The sequence below is a fragment of the Oryza glaberrima genome, chromosome 1, assembly GCF_000147395.1.
Source record: "Oryza glaberrima chromosome 1, OglaRS2, whole genome shotgun sequence".
Taxonomy (NCBI): Eukaryota; Viridiplantae; Streptophyta; class Magnoliopsida; order Poales; family Poaceae; genus Oryza; species Oryza glaberrima.
In genome coordinates, this window is record NC_068326.1 from 3,143,822 (window position 1) to 3,168,886 (window position 25,065).

The window sequence follows — 25,065 nt, forward strand, 5'->3', positions numbered from 1 at the left end:
GTCTCTCTGACTTTAGTAGCCTGTGCGCACCGTTCTGCGTTTCTTCTTTCCCAGCGGCGTGCGAGGTGCATTCAGGCATATGGCGCGCCAAGCTTGTCAAAGTTAGGCAGCACAATTTGCTGTGCACGCCCGACGACTGATCTCGGCTCTACCTGCTAGCTCCATCTCTTTCAGGCAAGTTCATCGATGGAGATACAGATCGATCAACTAATTAATCTCTAGAAGGTAATAATTACTAATCAACTTGGTCGATTGTTCTGAACATCTGGATTGTTCAGAGACTGAAGGAGGCCGGCAGCATCAGACATTCAGACCTGCCTGCTGAATCTGGCGCATCACGCAGGATATCGCATTTTGCCGCTTCAGGCCTGGGGTAATTTTTTCTTGTTTGATTGTCCTATAGGATATATAGACACACATTTAAAATATTAAATGTAGTCTAATAATAAAATAAATTACAAATTTCGTCAGGAAACTACGAGACGAATTTATTAAGCTTAATTAATTCGTCATTAGCAAATATTTACTGTAGCGCCACATTGTCAAATCATGGCTCAATTAGGCTTAAAAGATTCGTCTCGTAATTTACACGCAATCTATGTAATTGTTTTTTTACCTATATTTAATACTCCATGCATATGCCCAAACATTCGATGTGACAATTTACTATAGCACCACATTGTCAAATTATAGCTCAATTACGCTTAAAAGATTGGTCTCGTAATTTACTCACAATCTATGTAATTGTTTTTTTACCTATATTTAATATTCCATGCATATGTCCAAATATTCGATGTGACAGCGTGAAATTTTTGTTTTTTTAACTAAACAGGGCCTCAGTTTTCTGCATTTGTACGCAGAGCATTTATACGTAGGTACACAGTACATGCTGATGAACTTGGGGCAAAGCTAGAGGCAGACGTACGACGGTCAAAAGATACGAACATCAAGAGAAGAAGCTTCAGGGCGTACCTACATTGTACACGTTCAATTTTATTCTTCCTTTGTTATTCTGAAGAAAAGAATAATAAAGGCAGGAATGTTCAAGATGCATCACCCTCTTGTGATTCCTCTGCCTCCCCCTTTGTTCTCTCCGCGCATTCTTTTTTGCTCTCTTGTGATTCGTATTGTTTTGGATATATTGCTGCGATCAATATTTGAATTACACGTCAAAAAGTATAGTTCACAAAAAAGACGACCACCGCTTTGATATATCTCAACTCTTTGAATCTCCCCTATTTTTTTTTTCATTTCCAGCTTGTTCGTGTACATAATACATGGTTGTTTGTCCATTTGGGTGACACCTTTCATTAGGAAAAATCTACTTTCTCCTAAGGATTCCTATCTTTAAAATAATAACAAAAAAAAGCCTTTCCAGGTTCTCCTAACTCAGTTTTTTTTTAAGTTTACCAGTTTTACTTTGTTTTTGGGAGGATTGTTCACCAAAAGGGCAGTATATTTATGGCACCACATGTTTTATGGAAAAAGAGGTCAATTTTTTATACACAATAAACTACATATATTTACACCGATTTTTTTCTAAAAAAATACACTGTAAACTTACATTGTATTTTTTTCTTATACACATTATATAAAAGAATTTAAAACTATTGATTACCTACTTGAAAGTGGAGATAAAAGAGATGGAAAAATACTTACATATAAAAGGGAGGTATCAATCACATAGGAAAAACTAACTAAAAATCAAGAAAAAAAAATGCGGCGACATATTTTCATAAAAAAAATGTTCGCGAAATGTTCAATCTGGCCATATAAATTCCCAGAAAGAAAAACTGATATCTACATCGGCCCAAAGAAAGAACCCGACTTAATCATTGGGCCACCAAGAACTATACGTGAGCCCATGTGAATCAGCCTTAATCCTTCGCCTTCGGAATAAGTTCACTTGAGGTCCCTTAACTTGTCAACGAATCCGATTTTCGTCAAGTGAACTTATTCCTTCGCCTTCCGGTGCCCCAACAATTCTTGAGGCCCAATCTATCCGGCCCACCTAAACCTCCTCCGGCGACAGCGTTGGCGAGTGGAGAAGGGCACGGCGGCCGTGTAGCCTGGAATCTCCGGTGCTCCTCCGGCGAGCGGCGGCGATGGACTGGGGCGGCGGCGATGCCGTGGACGGGGAGGCGAGCGGCGCCCGGTTCGAGTGGGACGAGGACTCGCAGCTCTACTACCACGCCAGGTACCCCAAGTGCCCCCCCTTTGCCGCTTGTCTTCTCGCCTCCAGGGCTCCGATGCTTCGCTCTTCGACTTTGGGTTGGGCGTTGCGAGGGGTTGCTGCTGCTCGAACCCTAGATTGCACGCCCGGTTGTTTAGGCGATCGGCTGATGGGGAACGTGGTTTGCTTGCGCATACGACACGAGCTACGAGCGTTGATGCGTAATAATATAATTTTGTTACTGAACAAACCCTAGTAGCTCTGATGTGGGAACTGGGAAATAAGTAACTAACAATTTTGGGAACAGCGATTGTTGCATGATGCCTAATTTTTGTGAATTTTTTTGGTATAATTGTTCGTTAACTCTCTCTTGCTTTCGTGGTTCATACTTGAACCCATACAGGCATATAACGAGTTAGGGAGTTGAAGTGCTCAATTAACCAATACATTTTTAAGTAGTTACAGTATGTTCTTTCATCAGTTGTATCGGTAACTAGCAGTGCTTTGTTTCAAGTTCTACCTATGATATTTACTTGAACGTTGACTGTATCACTTTCAGTACTGGGTTTTACCATGACCCCGTCGCTGGATGGTACTATAGCGGTAGAGATGGTCAGTACTACATCTATGACAATGGAAATTACGTGCCATGGACACCAGATGTGGTAAGTGGGACTTCAGCTGGTTTTGCCAATTTTATTTGCTTGTCATTGGCTCTGCAATTTCTATGATCTTACATCCATATTCACAGGGCAATGAACCCAAAACACATAATCCATGCGATGAATCTAATCAAGATTTCCTGGAACCCTCATGTATGTTTTGTTATTTGAACATGCCACAACTTTTGATTTCAGGACATATGTGTTCAGCTTTCCTAGCTTCGACCTCTTTTATTTTGTTATCCATCTCTTCAAAATTTTGAAACAGTAATGTGCAACCTTGCAATTCATATCAAATTATCAATGATAGTAATTATATGTCATAGTTGTGAAAAGAAACCTGTAATGTGAAGAGTTATTTTTACCTTGATAGAAAATGGGCTGTCCTACCATTTTGGGAACAAATTGTGGAAAAGAGAACTTTTATATAGTTGGATTTGGGGAAAAAAATAATGTGAGTGCTTTTCATGTTATAGCAGGATTGGAACAAGATATACCAGATAATCAGAATGAAACACAACGGCCACCATCAGAATGGTTATTGCACAAAAATTCTATGCTCTTGTTTGATGAATTTTCTTTTTGTAGGTCTTCTGATGTTTTGTGTTTGCGTTTTGCATACAGGATGGAGGAAACATTAATCAATATGTTCTTGTCGGGCTATTCTAATGCAGAGGTCAATGCTGATATTTCACTTGGAGACTCACAAATAAATGGTTGGTATATTCCTTTTCTCCACTTAGTTTTCTTGTTTTGGAATTTTCTTAACTTTGTATTGTAAAACCCTAACTGAAATATGGTCTCCAGACGGAGATAGTAGTGAGACAGCTGAAAATAAACCTGGTAACTTCGCCTCGGAAAATGCACCATCCTCTCCATGTGATGCTTCCTTGCACCAAACAGAAGATGAATTGCAAAATGAGAATTCGACAGCCGTGCATGAATCTCTGAGTGAAGGTGAGAGGCCACTATGTCACCATTGTCATTTTCAAGGTGTATTGTTTCAAAAGTTGATGCAACTAGGAAATGCTTAGCGAGTCCTGGACACTGATGCAAGTTGATGCATGTTCTCTTCAGTCTGATATTTGGTTTTGCATAATGTTCCCAGAGGAAGAGAAATGGCTTGCTCAGTATGGTCAGGTAGAGCAAGAAATTGATGATCAACCATTATTTCCGAGCATCGATCTCTGGGATTGGGATATGGTCAAAGAATCAGTTAGTAAAGGTCAACCCATGGCCAGGCTTGTGGGACGTTTAGTTAAGGGTTCTAGTAAGCCTCATCCTTCTCTGCCTGCTCGTGGTGGCCTTCTAAGAACTGCCCCTGTGCATGAAGTTCATCTTGATCTTGTGCGTGTTTCATCAGGTAAGACTATAGGCTCAGCATAGATAAGAAATGCATAATCTTTGAATACTAAGAAACATTTTATTTTACCGGTAAATAAAACTTCCTTCTGCTGTCAAACACCATTGTTTGAGCTAAAACAATTTGATTTTCCTTATTTTAATTTTAATTTTGAAAGGTGGAATATTGTTAAGAGAAGCTCCCATTGTTTTTTTATGGTTTTACGTTTTGATTGAAAATTTGGGGCTACGATGTATTGCTTACAATTATGCACTTGTCATGTCATCAGGAAAAATATACAGGCTAAGGAACCCTAGCAGGAAATACTTAGCCTCTTTATCATCATATGACTCGTCCAACCCAACAAAAGACTGGGGTTTTCCCAACATATATGCCAATTCTGACAATGATTTGGATAAACAGTCATCAGCACAGTGCCAATCGGAAGTCATGGATGTATTTTCTATGAAGGGTGTTTCAGCTGCTAGTGCCAAGGTAAGTAAAGAAGAACTGATTGGACTCATTATCATTTGCTAAAGTAGTGCTCAGAACACTGCTAGTATTTTCTATGTTTATAATATTTTCTACAAAAATGTCATATCTCTAGGATTTTAAAGTATGCATTTTTTTTGCCATTTTCTTGGTCGTTAATGTTCTTAACATTAGTGATATTTTCATATGTTCTTGATATTCCTAGGAGCACAAGATAAATGCTTATAGGGACAGAGCTGCTGAGAGAAGGATCCTACACCGTGGTATAGGGATAGGACCTGGACAGAAACAAAGTAGCAGCACCAATTTTTATGAACATGAGGAAACAAGTGAGGGCATGGATCTGATGGGAGGTGCATCAGTAGATATGAACTTCCGTTCCAGTGGCTTGAATTCTGCCAAGAAAATGATGGAGAACATGGGCTGGAAGGAAGTATATTTCTATCTTATGTCCACTTGTTGGTGTTGGTGAATGCCTTTTGCTTCTAGGATGTTGGCAAAATTGCTTCCAGCACTTAATGCCGAACTCTGTGGAATATAAATATAAATATATTTTTGGAAAGAACATATTCAACTTAGTTTAGTGCAAATACCAGCTCCCACAAATTTTAGTGCCATGTGGAGGTCAGGGCAGCCATATCTTGCAGATATTTATCAACTTAGATTGCATACATTACAGGCAGTTATTTTTATCATTTGACTCAATGTATATGTTTTGTCAAAAATATTCTTTTTGAACCAAGAGTAGCTAGGAGTAAAGAAATATAATGTTTTGTGAAAATGTTTGTTATTTATTCAGGTTTTGTGGAACACAAGTAAAACCAATGGTCAGATTTATATTTCTGAATATGTATTTGACTCTCCCATTGATTTTCTTTTGTCCTGACAAATTTTTTAGGGCGAAGCCCTTGGGAAGAGCACAAAGGGTATGGTAGAACCCATACAGCCTACTGTCAACAAACATGGTGCTGGTTTGGGGTGGAAGCAAACCCGCTAAGATGTTTGTAATCGCTGAACTTTGGTGATTTCAGGTACATGTTTTGTGGCTTGAGGTACATCTATATTGCATCACATATGACAGAAAGGACATTGTATTAAACTTATATCTTTCTTCATTAGCTTTTGCAGCCTATCTTATGCAATTTAAAAATGAGCATGCTACTTAATAAGAAATTTGTATGTTATGCCTAATTTTCCACATGAGTGGGAATGTGCACGATTTTAACTAGCATATGTTAACAAGCTGCCTTTTTTTTTGCGTTGTTGATTCAGGTATGAATTCTTCTACAAAAGAAATGATGTAACTGAGACTGTTCATCTCAGAAATTCGCACCCTTCTTGGAGGACGCTGTGTTTAGTACTACAGGCAGTAAAGGTTGTGCTTCCTACTTATGTCTGGTTTGCGACATACTGTATCTAGGAAGTTTGTTAGTTCTCTGGGTTAAAATTGGGCATGATGATTTGTTGTTATTGGATAGATGAACTAACATTACTAGTTACTAGTTTGTGCCGTACTGCATCTAGGAAGTTTGTTGCTTGACTGATGTTCTCTTGGTTAAAATTGGGTAGAACATCATTGACATTGGATAACATTACGAGAAAGAAACAACAACGTATTGAAAACTTTATCAACAAAATTGTTGAAGAAAAAGCTATCTTGACTTCAATTTTGTCTCCTTTTTGACCTAAAATACTGGCATAATTTTAGTACTGTTCAAGTGTAAACACCACCATAGTTTTGGTTTTCCCTGTTGTGCAATTGATAAAAGTGCAGTCTAATGCTACTTGCAATGCTTACATTCAAATTATACGTTTCATATTCATAAATCTTGATACCTGGACAAATGCTTTGCAATTTGTTGTGCCTATTATCTATTCCCTCTGACTGTGGAAGTGAGAAATGTTTTACAAACATGAGATGAGTTGGAGCTGCTATTTGTAACTCGTCCTATATATTTACGTATCTGTAAAAGGGTATAAATGCACTTAAGCTTGTCGTTCTTTAATCATGAGTACTTAGGTGTGCTTTAGACACCATTATTTTCTACTGTCAAGATGCTAGTATACTACTGCATGTAGGTATTTGTTTAGAAAGTATAACAATACTTTGGATTTCAGCATTGTTATCTTATTTGATAACATGCATTGACCATTGCACCTACCTAACTTCTTTCTAGCAAATTATATCAATTTGTTTGCTTATTTTGATGATGACTCATTGCATGTCGCATAAGTGTGATGACCATGTCGTAAAATTAACGTAGGACAGTAATTGAGCTTCACAAGAATCTGGAAAGGTACTATTTTGATGTCGTGTTGTTTCAACATTAGTGCAAGAGCATTTGGGACCTCCTAGGATTAGTCATCTTGCACTTCATGTTGTACTCCCTCCATCCCTAAATGTTTGACGCCGTTGACTTTTTTAAACATGTTTGACCGTTCGTCTTATTTAAAAAAATTAAGTAATTATTAATTTTTTTTATATCATTTGATTTATTGTTAAATATATTTTTGTGTATACATATAGTTTTACATATTTCACAAAAGTTTTTGAATAAGACGAATGGACAAACATGTTTAAAAAAGTCAACGGCGTAAAACATTTAGGGAAGGAGGGAGTATGAATTAGTACCTTCGACAACAAGTCTGTTTCAGCGGAATAGAATTATAGCAAAAAGAAAAGGCTAGTCTTCCTCGGGAGTAATTAACAACCCAAGAATTTTATGCAGAGGCTGAAACTGCTGATTGTGAGCAAGTAAGGTATATATACTCTAGACTGATTGAAGATGATGAGATCACAAGGAAAAGAGAGAGGAAGAAGGTGGTTAGGACTGTTTTTTATGCGTACTTTTGGCCTAATTGCTTTTTAGGGCGGAAAGAAATAAAGGTCTAAGTTCCACCCCCTCAAATCCCGGGCACTGCTCCCAATATGGTTCTCTAAAGAACAGTGGTCTTGTTGTACTAATCACTAAAGACGTGGCTTCATCTGCTCAAGTGTGAATTTGACCCTCAGCCATCTCTGTACTCCATATTTGAATGATGATTCCACATTAGTGCATAATTGAACATGAGTTGTCAATTCCTCCTGATTTGATTATCTGCAACTCGGTGGCTTTTGCTTTGAGTTTTTTTTTCAGAGACTTTGAGTAATTTTTTGATTGTAAGATTCACCAAAGTTTATACGTTGGGACCCTTGCGGTTGCAGGAACCTGCGGAATTGCGGAAAGCTGGTAACTGAAGAGCGGGAGAAGATTGTGAATATTCCTGACGGAAGTAATTGACTTAGTTTCTGTTCACCCTTTCAAGTTATTATCCTGCGTTGCATGTATAAATCTTTTCCCCTTTTGAGACTCTAATTCACAAGCTCCGTTAATGTTGGAACCTATTTGACAACAATGCTCATCCTTTATTATATGGTGCAGTCTATGGATCCTTTCTAAAGAAAGTGAATACCGAATGGATTTTCTCTGAACAAAAATCATAAATGTACTCCGATTAACATCTGTTTAGTGTGGATTCTAGCCCTCAAGTTTGTTGTGCTGGAATGGATGAAAGATAAATGAACTTATTATTTTTCATACAGCAGAAGAGTAAAAAAAAAGGAACTGTTTATTTTTCAGCTGACAGAAGAGTTAAAGATTAATGGAGCATGCAAGCCTGCAGCAACCGTTCTATGACTTCCATCCATCTGCTAAGGCTCACCATTAGGTACGCCAAAGGCAGCCAAACTTTTGTCCCGTCTAAGTTGTTTGTTTTTTTGTCATTAGTATCTACTATGCGGTGCCTTCAATTTTTCATTTTGATCAGTATAAGTTGTAGCTTTTACTGTAAGGGATGTGCAGTGCCTGAAATCAAAGCAAGACTATATAGGAGTATGCATGTATATAGGATTGATCGGTTTCAGTTCTTATCAGTTAGTAATACTCCTAGCACTTCATCTTAAGAAAACACCTAGCACTATGTGATTAGCTATTACTTCCTCCGTCCTAAAATGTAAGTATTTTTGAGGTTGACATGGGTATTAAGAAAATAGGTGAAAATGATTGAAAAATGTGTGTAATTGGTTGAAAAGAGAAAGTAGGTGAAAAAGAATGGTTGTGATTGGTTGAGAGGAGAAGGTAGGTAGAAAAATAGCTTCATGTTGAGACAAAGTACTGTGCTAGAAATAGCTATATTTTGAAACGGAGGTAGTAACTACCAGTAACAACTACTACTAACCAGTACCAATTGGTTAGATGCCTTCAACCTTTAACTGCATAATTAGACTTTTAACTGATAACCAGCACCAACCATTACGGTTAGCTCCCTCGATAGCACCAAGCCTGCATGGAACCTGACGAACACTGCAACACGACCCAGATAGCGAGATAGAGAGCCTGTTGCTTCCATTGGGAACTTCACATTTAGACGTGTCAAATCATTGGCACTGTTTGGGCAGGAAAAAGGTGCATCACGATTCTTATGAACAATCCCAGCCGTGAGACGACAGGTGCTGCTTGTTCGTGTCCTCGCAAAAAAAGACGACCTAATTTGGTCCGGTCGAGAGGGCGCAAGTCCCGATCCAACGGAATTAATTGGCAAGCAGCAAACTTAAGCTCATGGTCGAGCCGAGGGCACTACCAACACCCAATCAAACCCTATCTTAAATCCAAGCCATTGGCCTTTGTTGTGTGAAGCTCAAGTGAGGTTGCTGCCTTCTCTTCTTTTCATATTGTGCAGCATGGTTTTGTGGTCTGCCTTGGCCACAGCAACAAGTAGTAGATGAAATTGCACATCAGGAGACAGTAGTAGGAGCACACCACACCACCATGCAGATAAAACTGCACATCAGTAGCACTAGCAGCAGTAATGGTCCATGACTCCTCTTGATTGTTCCTTGTTCATTACTCCGTATTTCACTAGTTTGGAGTACACTGATGATGCTTGTTTGTGTGGCTAATGCATGCTCTTAATTGCATGGGGTTAAACAAATGGACACCTAGTAGAAGTAGTCACCACTCGCTAATGCTGTAGTGTTATACTCGCACATCTTACTCACATGATGCCTACTGCCTATCCCTGTCCTTGTGACTTGTATTCTTCTTGTCTTCAGCCCATCCATGTGCCCCCTCCCTCCCTCACCCCCTCATGCCTAGATTCTCTTCTTGGCACCGATCTTTTTCATACACGCCTTCGATCTCTTACCGACACCAATTTAATAAAGCAATCTTTGCTCCTATAATTGTTGCTTGCAAGTTTTTTCCTTCGCTTATTGATAGTACACAACATACACAATTACTTTCCTCATTTTCATAATCTTATTTGAAATATTTGTAGTGTGTATGGATGGACTCATTGAAAAATTGTTGACTTGCTATTTTTATGTTAATAATGTAACCTAGCTGGAATCATGCTTGATTCTGTTCAATAGTTTAAGTTATTTCTCCATGCTTATAGTAGGGCTACTATTATAAAATAAATACTAATTTTGCTGATACTTCCATTCCTCTGGAGAATGGAATCAATTGATGCCAGGGTTTATCTTCTTTCTGCATCATCCATTTCATGCATGCCGCTTTTTCTCATTTCAGATTATGTAGGGGCTTTATGTACAGCCTTTTAAGATCGAAGTACCTGTCAATCCATATCTTCAGGTATTTCTGCTTCAAAGATGCGCTTATACTGCAAAAGATTCCAGCTAATATCACATCATTTATACTAAATCCACAAGTTTGTACAAACAAATGGATTAGCCATCATGGAATGGAAAATTATTAAGGAGATACGCTCACGCGCCAAGCAACCCAAGAGTCCACTGTCTCACGTGATCCGTTGATCGCTTTAACTTGCTCATCTTTTCTTTTATTTAAAAGATGAGAAGAAATATATTGCGATTCGTCTCAGCAATGCCATTATATTAACTAGGTCCTACCGATCGACTTGATTTCAATCATTCTTAATTTACCATTGCCAGTTGCATGCCAAACTTCAAATCTCAGCATTTGGTCAAAATAATTTCATGTACTATATGCATGCTAGTACAAACAAAGTAGAACTAGACTTAACTGGATAATTAATTTAAGAATCTGGTAGTCTGGTAGATCTACTCTCTAGAGTATAGTGTGGTGAAAATTTTCGGGACTACTGTGCATGGGTAAATGTTTTATTATAGTCCCTTAATACATATGCTATCAGCTTGTCACAGCATATAGCTAGGCAGGTAATTATGGCTTGCGAGGATCTCTCTTTCTTTCTCCATTCCTTTCATCATCCATATGTAAAAAACTGACCAGCTTTTCATAACAGTTACCAGCTTTGTGCTTCCTTGCATGCTGATGTATCATTACTCCACATTTGCTCTACCAACATACTTGTGAACTAAGCTTGCCAACAGTATATTTTTCTGCTCCAGCTTAGCTGAATCAACCTGCAGGCGTTTTTACCGCTTTACCAGTAAAGTTATCTGAAATTTGCCCCTTAATCTATCTCATTATCTGCATAGTAAGTGTGTAGTAACCCGGTTTTCTTAACCGAGGAACAGAAAAGTGTGCTGTTTTTTATGGGGGTAATACAACTTACAATGCCTGCCTGCCCCAAATGGAAGCCCTAATTCCAATGTAAATACTCTGTAAGTTCTACTCATTGGAATTATCTTCTACGGGATTAGAGGTGCTGTGTCCTGGTTAATTAGGACTGCTCATTTACCAATGGGAATTTGGAGTGGGGGGTAGATCTAGATCTGTGAGCCTGCAAAATTTTCAGTACATAGCGAGTAATTTTTAACTGCTGCTAATGGCGGCTTCCTCGCAATTAACACAAAGTACAAGAAAGGCAGGGTAATAAACTAGTTTATTACTGCTACTTGGCAATGAAAAGGATGAGCTATGTAGCAGTAGATCTCATCTAACCTAGAACATGTGCTGCCCTCCATTTAGGTCTGTAGATCTAATCCTTTTGTTTAACCCTGCATCGCTGACAGCCACTGTAAGAAAGAACTGTACTATATGCAATACAATACGATTGTTACTGCATGGAATGAACTGTTCTTGCGTGTCATGTGTGTGTTACCACTTAACCCACCAAGAGGGCCAGCTGTGTTGTCTCCCTTTTCACCTTTCATTTCAACTCTATGAGATTCTTGCTTCAGTTGGTTTTTTTCACCCTGCAATGCCCATGATCACTAACACCAGTCCTTACCAACTCTTTTACACTATGACAAAGGCCTCAAGCAATATCTTGCTGTCTGCTAATCCTGTTCTAGATTAATTGTTACATTTCCAAGATATTATTGGCTTCTTTTTTTTTTTAATGGAAGTTCTTGGCTTCTTTCACACAGAATCGCTTTATCAACTGCAATTGAAATTTGGCACCTGTCAATTCTAAATTCATTTTGTGTTCAGAAAATTAAACCTATTACTGCATGGTGGGTTGCAGCTAGTGAAATGCATCAAATCAGAGTAATTAATCTGCAACTCTTACTTACCTTATTTTATCTTATCATCCATGTCACAGGCTTTCCATGAAGTTACCTGACCTCCTGATGCAACGGAACAGCTGCCTGTGGCCTTGATGCACCACCATCTTTCCCTGAGGACCAAAGCTGTTGCAGCAGTTAAAAAAACACCATCACGGCACCGCCTCTCCCCTCTCTGTCAACTCCAGTTTTGCCAAAGCAAAAGCACTTAGGCAGCGTTCGTTCCGGTGAGTTGGAGGAAGAAAGCACATCGTTTTCCGCGTGCACGCTTCCCAAACTACTAAACGGTGTGTTTTTTGCAAAAATTTTCTATAGGAAAGTTCTTTTAAAAAATCACATTAATCAATTTTTGAAATTTAAAATAGTTAATAATCAATTAATCATGAGCTAATGGCTCACTTCGTTTTGCGTATCTTCCCAATCTCCTCAATCCTCTCCTCCTCAAACACACACTTAGTCGTTGGTGATGAGTAACCCTATCTCTCTCTCAATCAAGCCTTCCTCCCTTCAAAATTTTAAACCCAAATCAAGCCTTCCTCCCTTCAAAATTTTAAACCCAAATCAAGCCCTCCATTACTGCCATGATCAGCCATAGATAACATGATGAGCACTGCACTGGAACTGAATGCATCATATCATCAGCATGCATTGGATTGCAATAAACAAGTACAAGAGGAGGGGACAGGGGTGCGGTGTGTCCTGACCCAACCGGTGGCCTTGGATCCGGAGATTCTGCAGACACACATGACACACCTCTCCTCTCTTTTAACATTGTCAGCTGCTTAAACCTCTCCATTAATCTAATCAAGCACAACTCCAGTTCCTGCTTACTGCCACCTAATCTGCCATTTTCTTTTTGATTGTTTGCTAGTATCTCTTTCCATGGAGACATAAGAATTGCACCTCCTCCTTGGCCATGGTATGTCTCCCCCCTATCTCTCTCTACTAAAACCTCTCACCTCACCACCAATCCACCTACTAGTCTTGCAGAGTTGCAAGCAAACTACTATCTTGTCTCTCACTTAGCCTTCCAACACAAGCAAGAACCGAGATTATCTGCATGTGACACGCCAACATTTCAAGCTGATTCTACAATTCTACAGCATCCATCAGCTCAGCTCAGCTGAGCTCAGCTTTCAGTTTTGTTGCAGCAGTGTACTTTCAGACAGTACAGTGTCAAAACTGTCAAGTGTGTGTGGTTTCAGTGACTTGATTGGTTCGTAGAGTAGAGAGAGATGCCTCCTGGTCTGAGCAGGAGGAGGCGGCCGGACGCGGCGGCGCTGCTGTGCTGCGTGGTCGCCGTCGTGGCGGCGTGCATGGTCGGCGGCGCCCTCGCCGCCGACGCCCAGGGCGCGGCGCTGCTCGCGTGGAAGCGCACGCTGCGCGGCGGCGACACGGCCTTGCCTGACTGGAACCCCGCCGACGCGTCGCCGTGCCGGTGGACGGGCGTGAGGTGCAATGCCAATGGGCGAGTCACCGAGCTGAGCCTCCAGCAAGTTGACCTGCTCGGCGGCGTGCCGGACAACCTGTCCGCCGCCATGGGCACCACGCTGGAGCGGCTGGTGCTCGCCGGCGCCAACCTGTCCGGCCCGATCCCGGCGCAGCTCGGCGACCTGCCGGCGCTGACCCACCTCGACCTCAGCAACAATGCGCTCACCGGCTCGATCCCGGCGAGCCTGTGCCGGCCGGGGAGCAAGCTGGAGAGCCTGTACGTGAACTCGAACCACCTGGAGGGCGCCATCCCGGACGCCATTGGCAACCTCACGGCGCTCCGCGAGCTCATCATCTTCGACAACCAGCTCGACGGCGCCATCCCGGCGTCCATCGGGCAGATGGCCAGCCTCGAGGTGCTCCGCGGCGGCGGCAACAAGAACCTCCAGGGCGCGCTCCCGCCAGAGATCGGCAACTGCTCCAAGCTCACCATGCTCGGCCTCGCCGAGACCAGCATCTCCGGCCCGCTCCCGGCGACCCTCGGCCAGCTCAAGAACCTCAACACGCTCGCCATCTACACGGCGCTGCTCTCCGGCCCGATCCCGACGGAGCTCGGCCGGTGCACCAGCCTGGAGAACATCTACCTGTACGAGAACGCTCTGTCCGGCTCCATCCCGGCGCAGCTCGGCGGCCTCGCCAACCTCAAGAACCTCCTCCTGTGGCAGAACAACCTCGTCGGCGTCATCCCGCCGGAGCTCGGCGCGTGCACGGGCCTCGCCGTCGTCGACCTGTCCATGAACGGCCTCACCGGCCACATCCCGCCGTCGCTCGGCAACCTCTCGTCGCTGCAGGAGCTCCAGCTCAGCGTCAACAAGGTGTCCGGCCCCATCCCGGCCGAGCTGTCGCGGTGCACCAACCTCACCGACCTCGAGCTCGACAACAACCAGATCTCCGGCGCCATCCCGGCCGAGCTCGGCAAGCTCACGGCGCTCCGCATGCTCTACCTCTGGGCCAACCAGCTCACCGGCACCATCCCGCCGGAGATCGGCGGCTGCGCCGGCCTCGAGTCACTCGACCTGTCGCAGAACGCGCTCACCGGGCCCATCCCCCGCTCCCTCTTCCGGCTGCCGCGGCTGTCCAAGCTGCTGCTCATCGACAACACCCTCTCCGGCGAGATACCGCCGGAGATCGGCAACTGCACGTCGCTGGTCCGGTTCAGGGCGAGCGGCAACCACCTCGCCGGCGACATACCTCCCGAGGTCGGTAAGCTTGGCAGCCTCAGCTTCCTCGACCTCAGCACCAACAGGCTCTCCGGCGCCATCCCGCCGGAGATCGCCGGCTGCCGGAACCTCACGTTCGTCGACCTCCACGGCAATGCCATCGCCGGCGTGCTGCCGCCGGGACTTTTCCAGGGCACGCCGTCGCTGCAGTATCTTGACCTCTCGTACAACGCCATCGGCGGCACGATCCCGGCGAACATCGGGATGCTCGGGTCACTCACCAAGCTTGTTCTCGGCGGGAACCGGCTCTCCGGCCAGATACCGCCGGAGATTGGGTCGTGCTCGCGGCTCCAGCTGCTTGACCTCAGCGGCAACTCGCTCACCGGCGCGATTCCGGCGAGCATCGGCAAGATTCCCGGGCTGGAGATCGCTCTCAACCTCAGCTGCAACGGCTTGTCCGGCGCGATACCCAAGGGGTTCGCCGGGCTGGCGCGGCTCGGCGTGCTCGACGTGTCGCACAACCAGCTCACCGGCGACCTCCAGCCGCTGTCCGCGCTCCAGAACCTCGTCGCGCTCAACATCTCGTACAACAACTTCACCGGCCGCGCGCCGGAGACGGCGTTCTTCGCGAGGCTGCCGGCGAGCGACGTGGAGGGCAACCCGGGGCTATGCCTCTCGCGGTGCCCCGGCGACGCCAGCGACCGGGAGCGCGCGGCGCGGCGCGCCGCCCGCGTCGCGACCGCCGTGCTCCTCTCCGCGCTCGTCGCCCTCCTCGCCGCCGCGGCGTTCGTCCTCTTCGGCCGGCGCCGGCAGCCGCTGTTCGGCGGCGGGTCGACGGGCCCCGCCGACGGCGACGGCAAGGACGCCGACATGCTGCCGCCGTGGGACGTCACGCTCTACCAGAAGCTGGAGATCAGCGTGGGCGACGTGGCGCGCAGCCTCACGCCGGCGAACGTCATCGGGCAGGGCTGGTCCGGGGCGGTGTACCGCGCGAGCATCCCGTCCACCGGCGTCGCCATCGCCGTCAAGAAGTTCCGGTCCTCTGACGAGGCGTCCGTCGACGCGTTCGCCTGCGAGGTCGGCGTGCTGCCGCGCGTGCGCCACCGCAACATCGTGCGCCTCCTCGGCTGGGCGGCCAACCGCCGGACACGCCTCCTCTTCTACGACTACCTCCCAAACGGCACCCTCGGCGGCCTCCTCCACGGCGGCGGCGCCGCCATTGGCGCCGCCGTGGTGGAGTGGGAGGTGCGGCTCTCGATCGCCGTCGGCGTGGCCGAGGGCCTCGCCTACCTCCACCACGACTCCGTGCCGGCGATCCTCCACCGCGACGTCAAGTCCGACAACATCCTCCTCGGTGAGCGCTACGAGGCGTGCCTCGCTGACTTCGGCCTCGCCAGAGTCGCCGACGACGGCGCCAACTCGTCGCCGCCGCCGTTCGCCGGATCGTACGGATACATCGCTCCTGGTACGTTCGACCTTACCTTACTTCCGATCAGTAGCGGTTAAGTTGGTTACAAGGAGCACCGTCCGATTCCATCTCGAGCTACACTGACGGCTGTGATTGAATCCTCTGATCTGTGTGCAGAGTACGGGTGTATGACCAAGATCACGACCAAGAGCGACGTGTACAGCTTCGGAGTCGTACTACTAGAGATAATCACCGGCCGCCGACCAATAGAAGCAGTTTTCGGCGAGGGCAAAACCGTGGTGCAATGGGTACGCGAGCACCTCCACCGGAAACGTGATCCCGCGGAGGTGATTGACTCGCGGCTACAGGGCCGACCGGATACCCAAGTCCAAGAGATGTTACAAGCTCTCGGAATCGCCCTACTATGTGCTAGCACCCGCCCGGAGGACCGGCCGACCATGAAGGATGTGGCAGCATTGTTACGTGGCCTTCGACACGATGATAGCGCCGAGGCCCGAAAGGCCGGGTCTGGGTCGGCCATAAAGTGGGCCGATCCAAGACAGCCCGGCTCACCAACTAAGCCGATGGCCCAAGCCCAGGCCCATTCCCACACCAGCTCACTGGCCTACTCAACAACCGGGAGTGTGTAGTGTAAGTCTAATCCAGAAGGGATCAGCCGAACAAAGCACTGTGATGTCTGTGGCAATGTGATGGTGACTGTGTCGTCGTTGAGCTCACCTCGGCCGGGCGGCGCTCGCCGCCGGCGACAAGCCGGCGTGGACAAGCTGGGGTCGGTGGAGTGGATCGGAGGAGGCAAAGGTGGGGAAGAAGAATATGAGGAAGACGCCACCTTGCACGAAACAAATTAAGCAGCAATAATTCCTCCTCGTGTACTGTACCATACATAGCAGTAGCTGGTGCAATGCATCTGGTATTCTGTTGTATTTATGTATATTAACCCAGGGTAATTAATATCTTGGTAATCTATGATCAAATGATTGTGTTCCGGGACTTTCTCCATTGTCGCGTCGCGTTAGTTTTGGCTGTGCCTGGCGTGTGGCTCGAGCTAGCACTACTGTACACTGTACTGCTCTGTCGAGCTAGGTGATGATTTGTACTAGTTGCCTGCACCTAGCCCTGCAGAAAAACAGACCTAAGTTTGACTATCAGCTTTTAGAATTCTACTTTTACATCATACGATTTACTATATGTTTTTAGATTTACCCTGAGTAGTACTACATAGTAATATACATAAATCATGTATTGTTAAAATATACTCCATGCATTCCATTTTGATCATTCTTTAAGGTTTTTAAGGTTTTCTCAAAATGATCATCATATAACAAGTGTATCTTTATTTATTTGTGCAAAGAGTAAACGTGTAAAATTGAATATGTTGCACGCAACAAACTAAGATTAATTTCTATTGATGCAATGACATGCAATATTTAAAACATGAGTAATCTACCGGATACGAAGCGATGAAACACTTTAACCGATGAGAATTAATTTGAGATGATAAATATTTTGGTGTTCTTGGTCTTGGTGTCATTTGCTTAGGGGATGATCAAAGTCGGATTGAGGGAAATGTTGGTAGTCAAAGTTAGGAATATTTCACTTAAAACAAAACTAAAATGACAAGTAATTTAAAACGGGGAGTATAAAAGTTCTTCTCTCCAAATAGGTTTTTATACAGTTCAGACCAATCAACCACCCCTGCATTATTCGCAAAGTCCCTGCACAAATCTTGACGCACTTTATATAGATGGGATAAAAGAAGTTTTGGCATGAGGAGATCCATTTGGCCGTGGGTCAGGCAGGCCGTCAGGCTGCCGGCCTGATGATAAAGTTGCCGAGAATGAAAAGGACGCACTACCGAATGCCGGTAAGAGGGGTACTCAGTCTCAGTGCCGATCGACGAAACGCTCTTTTCACTGCAACAAGATCGGCAAGCTTCCAAATGTTCAGGTCACCTGCTTAATTACTGTTTGCTTCTTCTGAACATGGGAGAGGAGTTAAGACCCTCTTTGTCAGGGAATGGACAGATGGAATGTTCAGAGATATGTGGGGCTTCCAACACTAATGACTCTCCTACTACCTGCTGGATTAATTCATGCATGGTTCATGGATGAATTATGCAGTTGCAGTCTTGCAGATCTGCAGTAGTTGGAGTGAAATCGGGTGTGTTTAGTCGCCAAAATTAGAAGTTTGGTTGAAATTGAAATGATGTGATGGAAAAATTAAAAGTTTATGTGTATAAGAAAGTTTTGACGTGATGAAAAAGTTAAAAGTTTGAAGAAAAAGTTTGGAACTAAACAAGGCCCTACTATACGTTGATTTCAGGTTGCATGCATGCACTTCAGCTCCTCCAATGGACGTCTCTTCTACAAAAAAAGCGAAATTTCTAAAGCTTTATTTGGAATTCAGGATTCTTTTGCGGAGAATTTTGAAACTGTTTAATGTACAGTTCTTTGAATGACATCTTGGCTTTGGTATCTTTGTCTACAGGGTATGCGAGCGGATGCGGTTGAACGGTGCATATCCAGCCAAGCGGAGAGCGACGGCTACTGTGCTTGTTTCAAGGGATTACAGCGAATGTATCAGGGAGGTTTGTCCATGTCATTCTAAGCTTTCCCTGGCCTCCTTGTGCTTGATGGCTTCTTCCTCTTGTCCAGAAATGGAGATTGGACAAGGAACAGCCCACCGTCCTGTGTGCACCATGCATGTTCACCGTATGTTGATGATAACTTGTTGATCGAATCAATCATCCTAGTAGGCCCATCAGCCCATACACTAATACTACATGCGCCGATTGTAGAGATGAACTTGATAGTGCAGTTGCCAGGTATGTATGATTTCAATCCCGAGGTAACGAGGTCGATCTCGTGTTCAATCCCCAACACATTTACAATTTCTTCTTAAAACAAATATTTGGGGGACGTCTTTCCCTCCAAATCTCGAAAAAACTACATGCGTCGATTTTACAATATTTTTCATAGCTATATATAAACCTAACATTAATTATTAATTTCTATATGTTACAACAGATCTCAATAATATCTATTAGATGTGATGGGCTAGAAATGTAATTGATTTCTAATTTGGACAAGATGCTTTCAAGCAATCATATCATCAGCCGAGAATTGATCATACACGAGTAAAAATAGTGCAATATTTTAAAATAAAATACAACGCAAATAGGGGGGAATCACTAGATGTGTGTGGTGCTAAGACTCCACTTACCAATGTTCAAATCCTTGTCCTACCAGCTAGTGTCCGCAATTACGCCAACGCGAGGGTGCTTTTAGTATGGTACAAAAATGTATTGTTGTGCATTGGTCTTCTCTTGAATGTTTATCAAAGAAGAAGAGTACTCGTGAAAGTGTGAGCATAGTGTGTGCACATTTTCCGTGTAATCAACGGCAGAGACAAGCCTAGGATAGTTTGGGCTTGAGCACTAAGCTTGTCTCCATAATCATGCTTAAATTCTTTTCAACCAATCATGTAATTTTTTGAGAAAATTACTATCTCAGTTGAGCCTACTCGATACTTAGGTTTAGATAATTTCTTGCTCCACCATTGCGTGTAATCTAAAAAATGCAACACATAAGTATGGCTCTGATTGTCTGATCTATGACTAATAAACCGTTAAAAAATAAACTAAGCAATAAAAATAATTTACAGGTAAAACTTCCATATCATTGCTTTTAGTTCAAAAGCCAATAAAAATAAAACCTCAAAATCAACTTAAAATCAAGTTTTAGAATTTAAATTTTGGCTCTCGCTAGATAACAAGCAAACGAGATTGCAGGCATGTTCAGATTATAGCCAAAATAAACCTTACCAAGTTTTGGCAATGCCAAAATTTTAGCAAGATGGCCATATTGCCAAAATTTTGGCAGGATTTCTGAAAGGGTCAATTAGGCCTAGAGGGGGGGGGGTGAATAGGCTAATTTAAAACTTTATGCGGAAGCTAAAACTGAGTTAGGGTCGGAAAGTCTGATCCACAGTCAGACTATCCGAAAATATCAGATAGTCTGATGTCAAATCAGACTGTCTGATCCACTAAAAGAACACTACAAGTAGATCTAGTGCACAAACAAGAGTATGGCGCAAACAATGACTAGATCTATAGTGGCACAAAAAACAAAGCTAAATAATGGGAGAAGAGATATCACCAACAATGAAGTTCACCGAGTTGTTCCCGGAGTTCAAATCCTTGAGGGGATTCTACTCTCCGTTGAGGAGCTCACTAAGAGCCGGGTCTTTGCTAACCCTTTCCTCAAGAGGTTGCACTAAGCACTCCTCCTTCCACTAAGGGGTATCTCTTTCCTTGCGGAGGCGAGATCCGGCCTTCACAAACTTCTCTCGGCCAACCACACGTAGATTGGTGGCTCGGGAGTGACACCTAGCCGTCTAGGAGTCCTCAACCTCCAAGAGTAACAAACACCACACAACTCTTGGTCAAACCCTAGTGCTCAAGATCGAGTGAAACACACACTAGGCCCTCAAACCCCAAATCCACAACCACCAAGATCCACCACACAAAGAACAAGAGGGGATTTGAGAGAGGGAGAGAGAGCTCAAAGATCCAAAGCACCTTAGCACCAAGCTCAACCCAAAGTGAATGTGACTGAATGAGTTGGGTAACCCTAGAAAAGGGTTAGGTGGGGGGGTATTTATAGAAGCCCCCAAAATGTGGCCGTTGGGAGAGAATCTTTTCATCCCACCTCGGAAAGTCCGAGGTGACATCGGATAGTCCGATGTTTTTGACCCCCAAGCAGGCCAGAGACAGAGAACGAAATTCTGGAGAATTTCGGACAATCCGATCGATCGGATAGTCCGATGTCATATCGGATATTCTGTTATTTTTTAACCAAGAATTTCATCCTCTCACAGAGACTCAAGTTCCATTGAATTTCGGAGTCTCTGGATCATCGGATACTCCGATCACATCGGATAGTCTGATTTAAAACTCACTCAAAAGGAATAAAAAGCAATTCAAAACAGAGAGTGAAGTTCTGAGAAATTTCAGATAGTCCGACGTATCGGATAGTCCGACCTTATATCGGATAGTCCGATATTTTTTAGCCAACACTCAGACCGAAGACAGTGAGCAAAGTTCTGTGAAATTTCGGATAGTCTGAGCATTGGATAGTCTGATCAACATCGGATAGTCCGACAGACATAAAACAGGAACACTTCAAATAAATGATTTTGAGCACTAGTGTTCTACCAATTATATGCATGTGGCATCCCTCTTAATAGTACGACATCCTAATACTCAAGAACACAAGATATAGATGGATTAGAAGACAATTACCACAAAAGATGCCGCAATACTTATTGTGTTGACATCCACTCCTTTTTCATCCTTTCATACATCTCAACAAAAAGCATTAGTTACCCTCTAATTGTGTTGTCATTAACACCAAAATAAATGAGGGGTCCTAGATACACTTTCAATCTCCCCCTTTTTGGTGATTGATGACAACACACTTAGAAGTAATAAAAGATTACGATTTTGGTGGAGCTCCCCCTAAAGATATGCTAGAAATGAAATAGGAGAGCTCCCCCTCAATCTATGCACTAGATTAGAAATGACAATATAACCTCATGCATATGCCAATGACAAGATATTTCACACAATTGAGCATGGATAAAAGATAATTGCACATAACAAGACACAAAAGCCCAAGATTCGACTAACCATCACGAAAGGAGATAGATTAGAGATTTTTGTTGATAGGTGGTTCTCCCCCTTTGGCATCAAGGCACCAAAAGGGAAAAAGAGGATCACTCATCCTCATCAGAATCCTCGCCCTCCTCACTTGAGTCCTCAGCATAGTCACCTTCCTCCTCCTCTTCTTCTTCCTCCATAGGAGCCTTGCCACGATCCGCACGAGAGGAGCTTGCCTCAGCTGCAAAAGGGTCCTCAATCACATCCTCCCCACTGTCCTCAACCTCAGAACCATCGGGAGAACACGGCAAATGGGCGTTGCGAAGGAGGGTCTTGATCCGTCGAGTGTCCTTCTTCCTTGCTCTGCGTTCCTTGGCTTGCCGAACTGGGATGGTCTTGCATAAGTTGAAGATGGACTTGAAGAACCTCAAGGACGAGTTGGAGTCCGGCTTGGTGACGGTAGCGGAGGGACCGGCATGAGAAGAAGCACGAGTGGTTTGTCCAGTCGGCACAGCAGCAGCCTTGATGGGACGGACTTGGTAACCGGTATGTGCCACCTCCTTGTGAAACTTCTTCTTGGACACAATCTCAATCATCTTCATAATGTAAGGCCCATAGCCAAGTCCTCGCTTAGGCATCATGGAGATAAGCCGGATTTCTTCAAAGATGAAGTCAAAGGCGTCAAAGAGCTGTGGGTGAGCCTTCATCTTGTAAAGCAAATTTCTTGTATAGGCAAGGACGTTGCTAGCATCACCTTCCTTGGGATTGAGAGTTTTGCGCAAGAGCTTGTTGAGATAGGCATAGAAGGGAAGGAGACCTTTGATGGTGCCTAACTCATAGTCCATATCTTGGTACAAGAAGTGAAGAGAATTTGTGTCCATGGGCTTCTCATCATGAATCTTGACACGATTGGTGCGAGAGCGAGCCGGAAACCCCAAAATGGCAGCAAACTTGGCATATGTCACGTAGTATATGATGCCATCTGTCATCCAATGAATAGTCTTTTCTTTGTTGGGCTCAAAGTAAACTGTGGCATAGAATTGTGCGATGATTCCTTTGCACCATGGGTATTGCAAGCCCATGAGTTCCTTCAAGTTTTGCCGAGCACAAGCTTCAATGACTTCATCAATAATTGAATCATGCAACTCCTCCATATACTTCCAATCAACCCACTGCATAAGAATTGCCCCCTTCTTAGGTGCAATCACTGTCTCATAGTAATCCTGCTGAAAAAGGTTCCAAAACCGAGGATCGGTGGACAACTGTTGAAATTTGTAGGGATCTTTCTTACGCTCTTTCTCCACTTCAGTCCACTTGCGGTTCCACCTTATGACTCTCCGATGATAATTAGGATCTCTAGAGGGAGCAGTGATAAAGAAAGGCCCTTCTTCCTGAGCGACAATGTCCTCTTCTAACTGAATCTCTTCCTCAAAGGATGGTGCATGAGAACCACTACCTTGACCCGGCTCAGAAGAATCCGTAGGATTGCCTCTCCTTACTTTTCTAGCAGGTGCACTTGATCCTTCTCCACTGACTCGACTGCGGCGAGGAGGAAGAGGAGCACCACGCTCCACATTAGCCACTTGAGCTGCTTGGTCAGAGGCTTGAGTTTGCGCGTCAATGGCATCTTTGCGGGATTCGGACATACGCCGTATAGCATGACGAGCCTTGGAAGAGGGAGAGCGACCTCGAGAACTCATTGTCCCACGGCGAGAGTAAACTTGATTCTTGAACTGACCCTTGATCATGAGGACACACTGATTTAGAACAGAGGATAATGATTAAGAAGAAGTGAAAGAAGAATATTTAAATGTGAAGCAAGGAGAAATTTGGACTGGGCCAAAAGGAGGTCGGATAGTCTGATTTGACGTCGGACTATCCGATGTACATCGGACTATCCGGCGGCATATCAGACAATCCGACAGCCTTTTGCCCTAGACCAACAAATCTCGATTCACACAAAAATATCCAATGGAATCAAAGGATCTTCTAGGTACTAGATCTAGGCACTAAAACAAGAAGATTCACCGAAGGAAATCTTGAAATAATACACCATGAGGGAGATCGAGGAAAAACAAGGAAATACCTCAAGAACCACTAAGAGAATCACTGGGGAACCAGTGATTTGGAAGGAGTTGAGGGAGGGAAACCACCCTAAAGCGAAGGAATAGCAATCGGAGACTCCGAAACGAAGATTTTTGGTGGCCTAGAACTAGGGTTTGGAGTGGAGAAGAGGGGTGGAGAGAGAAACGACTGAGACAAATGACTGAAGGGGTAAGAAAGAGTTACCCCCGGGGAGGTTAAGTCCCCTTGCCCTTGGCCCCACGTCGGATAGTCCGATTTGAAATCAGACTGTCCGATTGTGGTTGGATAGTCTGACTTGATGTCAAACAGTCCGACATCCTTTGTGGCAGAGACAATAAAGGATGGCTCAAGGAAGATTTTTTCAACAACATTTTGATAGGATGAACTCGATGGCTAGACTATTACTTGGACAAATGCAGCAAAAGAAAGAAAACTAGGCACCCTCGAGAGAGGGAATGTACGAATCTATAGCAAATTGTGCAAGGACCAAGATTCATTAGAGAATGAGATCCCCGTACACATAGATTTCAAGTTATCCACATAGATTATGACTAGTGTTTATTCATGAATTGAATGTTCACTTTGTCATGATGTGGCAAGCAAACCTATTCTAGTAAATGCAAAACACATGCATGCAAAAGATCAAGCCACATTCCGAGAATCCAAGATATTTAGCTCACTTCTCAACTCACAAAACTTAGCTTCATCTAGAGGCTTGGTGAAGATATCCGCCATTTGTCGGTTCTCACATGTTGGATGTCTATGTCGCCTCTTGTGGAATGGTCTCTCAAGAAATGGTGGCGAATATCTATATGCTTGGTTCGGGAATGTTGGACGGGGTTATTGGCTAACTTAATGGCGCTCTCATTGTCACATAGGAGTGGGATTTTGGACACATTTAGGCCATAGTCTCTCAAGGTTTGCTTCATCCAAAGAAGTTGAGCACAACAACTCCCCGCCGAAACGTATTCCGCTTCGGCGGTGGATAGGGCGACGGAGTTTTGCTTCTTGGAAAACCAAGAAACAAGGGACCTACCCAAGAATTGGCAAGTACCCGATGTGCTTTTCCTATCCACTTTGCACCAGGCATAATCCGCATCGTCATAACCAATGAGATCA

At 44.3% G+C, this 25,065-nt stretch overlaps 2 protein-coding genes across 4 annotated transcripts; both read left to right on the top strand.

Moving 5' to 3' along the window:
• Positions 1–2,001: 2,001 nt before the first annotated feature.
• Positions 2,002–8,168, top strand: LOC127776478 (SUPPRESSOR OF ABI3-5). 3 transcript variants are annotated; one of them, XM_052302863.1, is made up of 12 exons: positions 2,002–2,197; positions 2,733–2,838; positions 2,925–2,988; positions 3,312–3,372; positions 3,460–3,551; positions 3,643–3,792; positions 3,944–4,198; positions 4,467–4,672; positions 4,875–5,102; positions 5,568–5,700; positions 5,942–6,044; positions 7,875–8,168. In XM_052302863.1, the coding sequence occupies exons 1-10, from the start codon at positions 2,106–2,108 to the stop codon at positions 5,664–5,666; spliced, it is 1,353 nt and encodes a 450-aa protein (XP_052158823.1). In that variant the 5' UTR covers positions 2,002–2,105; the 3' UTR covers positions 5,667–5,700; positions 5,942–6,044; positions 7,875–8,168. The 3 variants fall into 3 exon arrangements, with proteins under 3 accessions (XP_052158823.1, XP_052158830.1, XP_052158838.1); XM_052302870.1 differs by lacking the exon at positions 2,925–2,988 and having other exon boundaries at positions 2,058–2,197; XM_052302878.1 differs by lacking the exon at positions 2,925–2,988 and having other exon boundaries at positions 2,058–2,197; positions 3,315–3,372.
• A 4,706-nt stretch (positions 8,169–12,874) lies between these two features.
• On the top strand, positions 12,875–17,378 carry LOC127776468 (leucine-rich repeat receptor-like serine/threonine-protein kinase RGI4). The gene is made up of 2 exons (XM_052302852.1): positions 12,875–16,238; positions 16,359–17,378. Exons 1-2 carry the CDS (start codon positions 13,358–13,360, stop codon positions 16,829–16,831), a joined length of 3,354 nt encoding a protein of 1,117 aa, XP_052158812.1. The 5' UTR covers positions 12,875–13,357; the 3' UTR covers positions 16,832–17,378.
• Positions 17,379–25,065: the final 7,687 nt, after the last annotated feature.

Excerpts from the sequence above, each read along its gene's own strand:
- LOC127776478 (XM_052302863.1), top strand. The coding sequence starts at position 2,106 with ATGGACTGGGGCGGCGGCGATGCCGTGGACGGGGAGGCGAGCGGCGCC. Across the intron at positions 2,839-2,924 it reads TGCCATGGACACCAGATGTG|GGCAATGAACCCAAAACACA; the intron begins GTAAGTGGGACT and ends CCATATTCACAG. Across the intron at positions 2,989-3,311 it reads AGATTTCCTGGAACCCTCAT|CAGGATTGGAACAAGATATA; the intron begins GTATGTTTTGTT and ends TTCATGTTATAG.
- LOC127776468 (XM_052302852.1), top strand. The coding sequence starts at position 13,358 with ATGCCTCCTGGTCTGAGCAGGAGGAGGCGGCCGGACGCGGCGGCGCTG. Across the intron at positions 16,239-16,358 it reads GTACGGATACATCGCTCCTG|AGTACGGGTGTATGACCAAG; the intron begins GTACGTTCGACC and ends ATCTGTGTGCAG.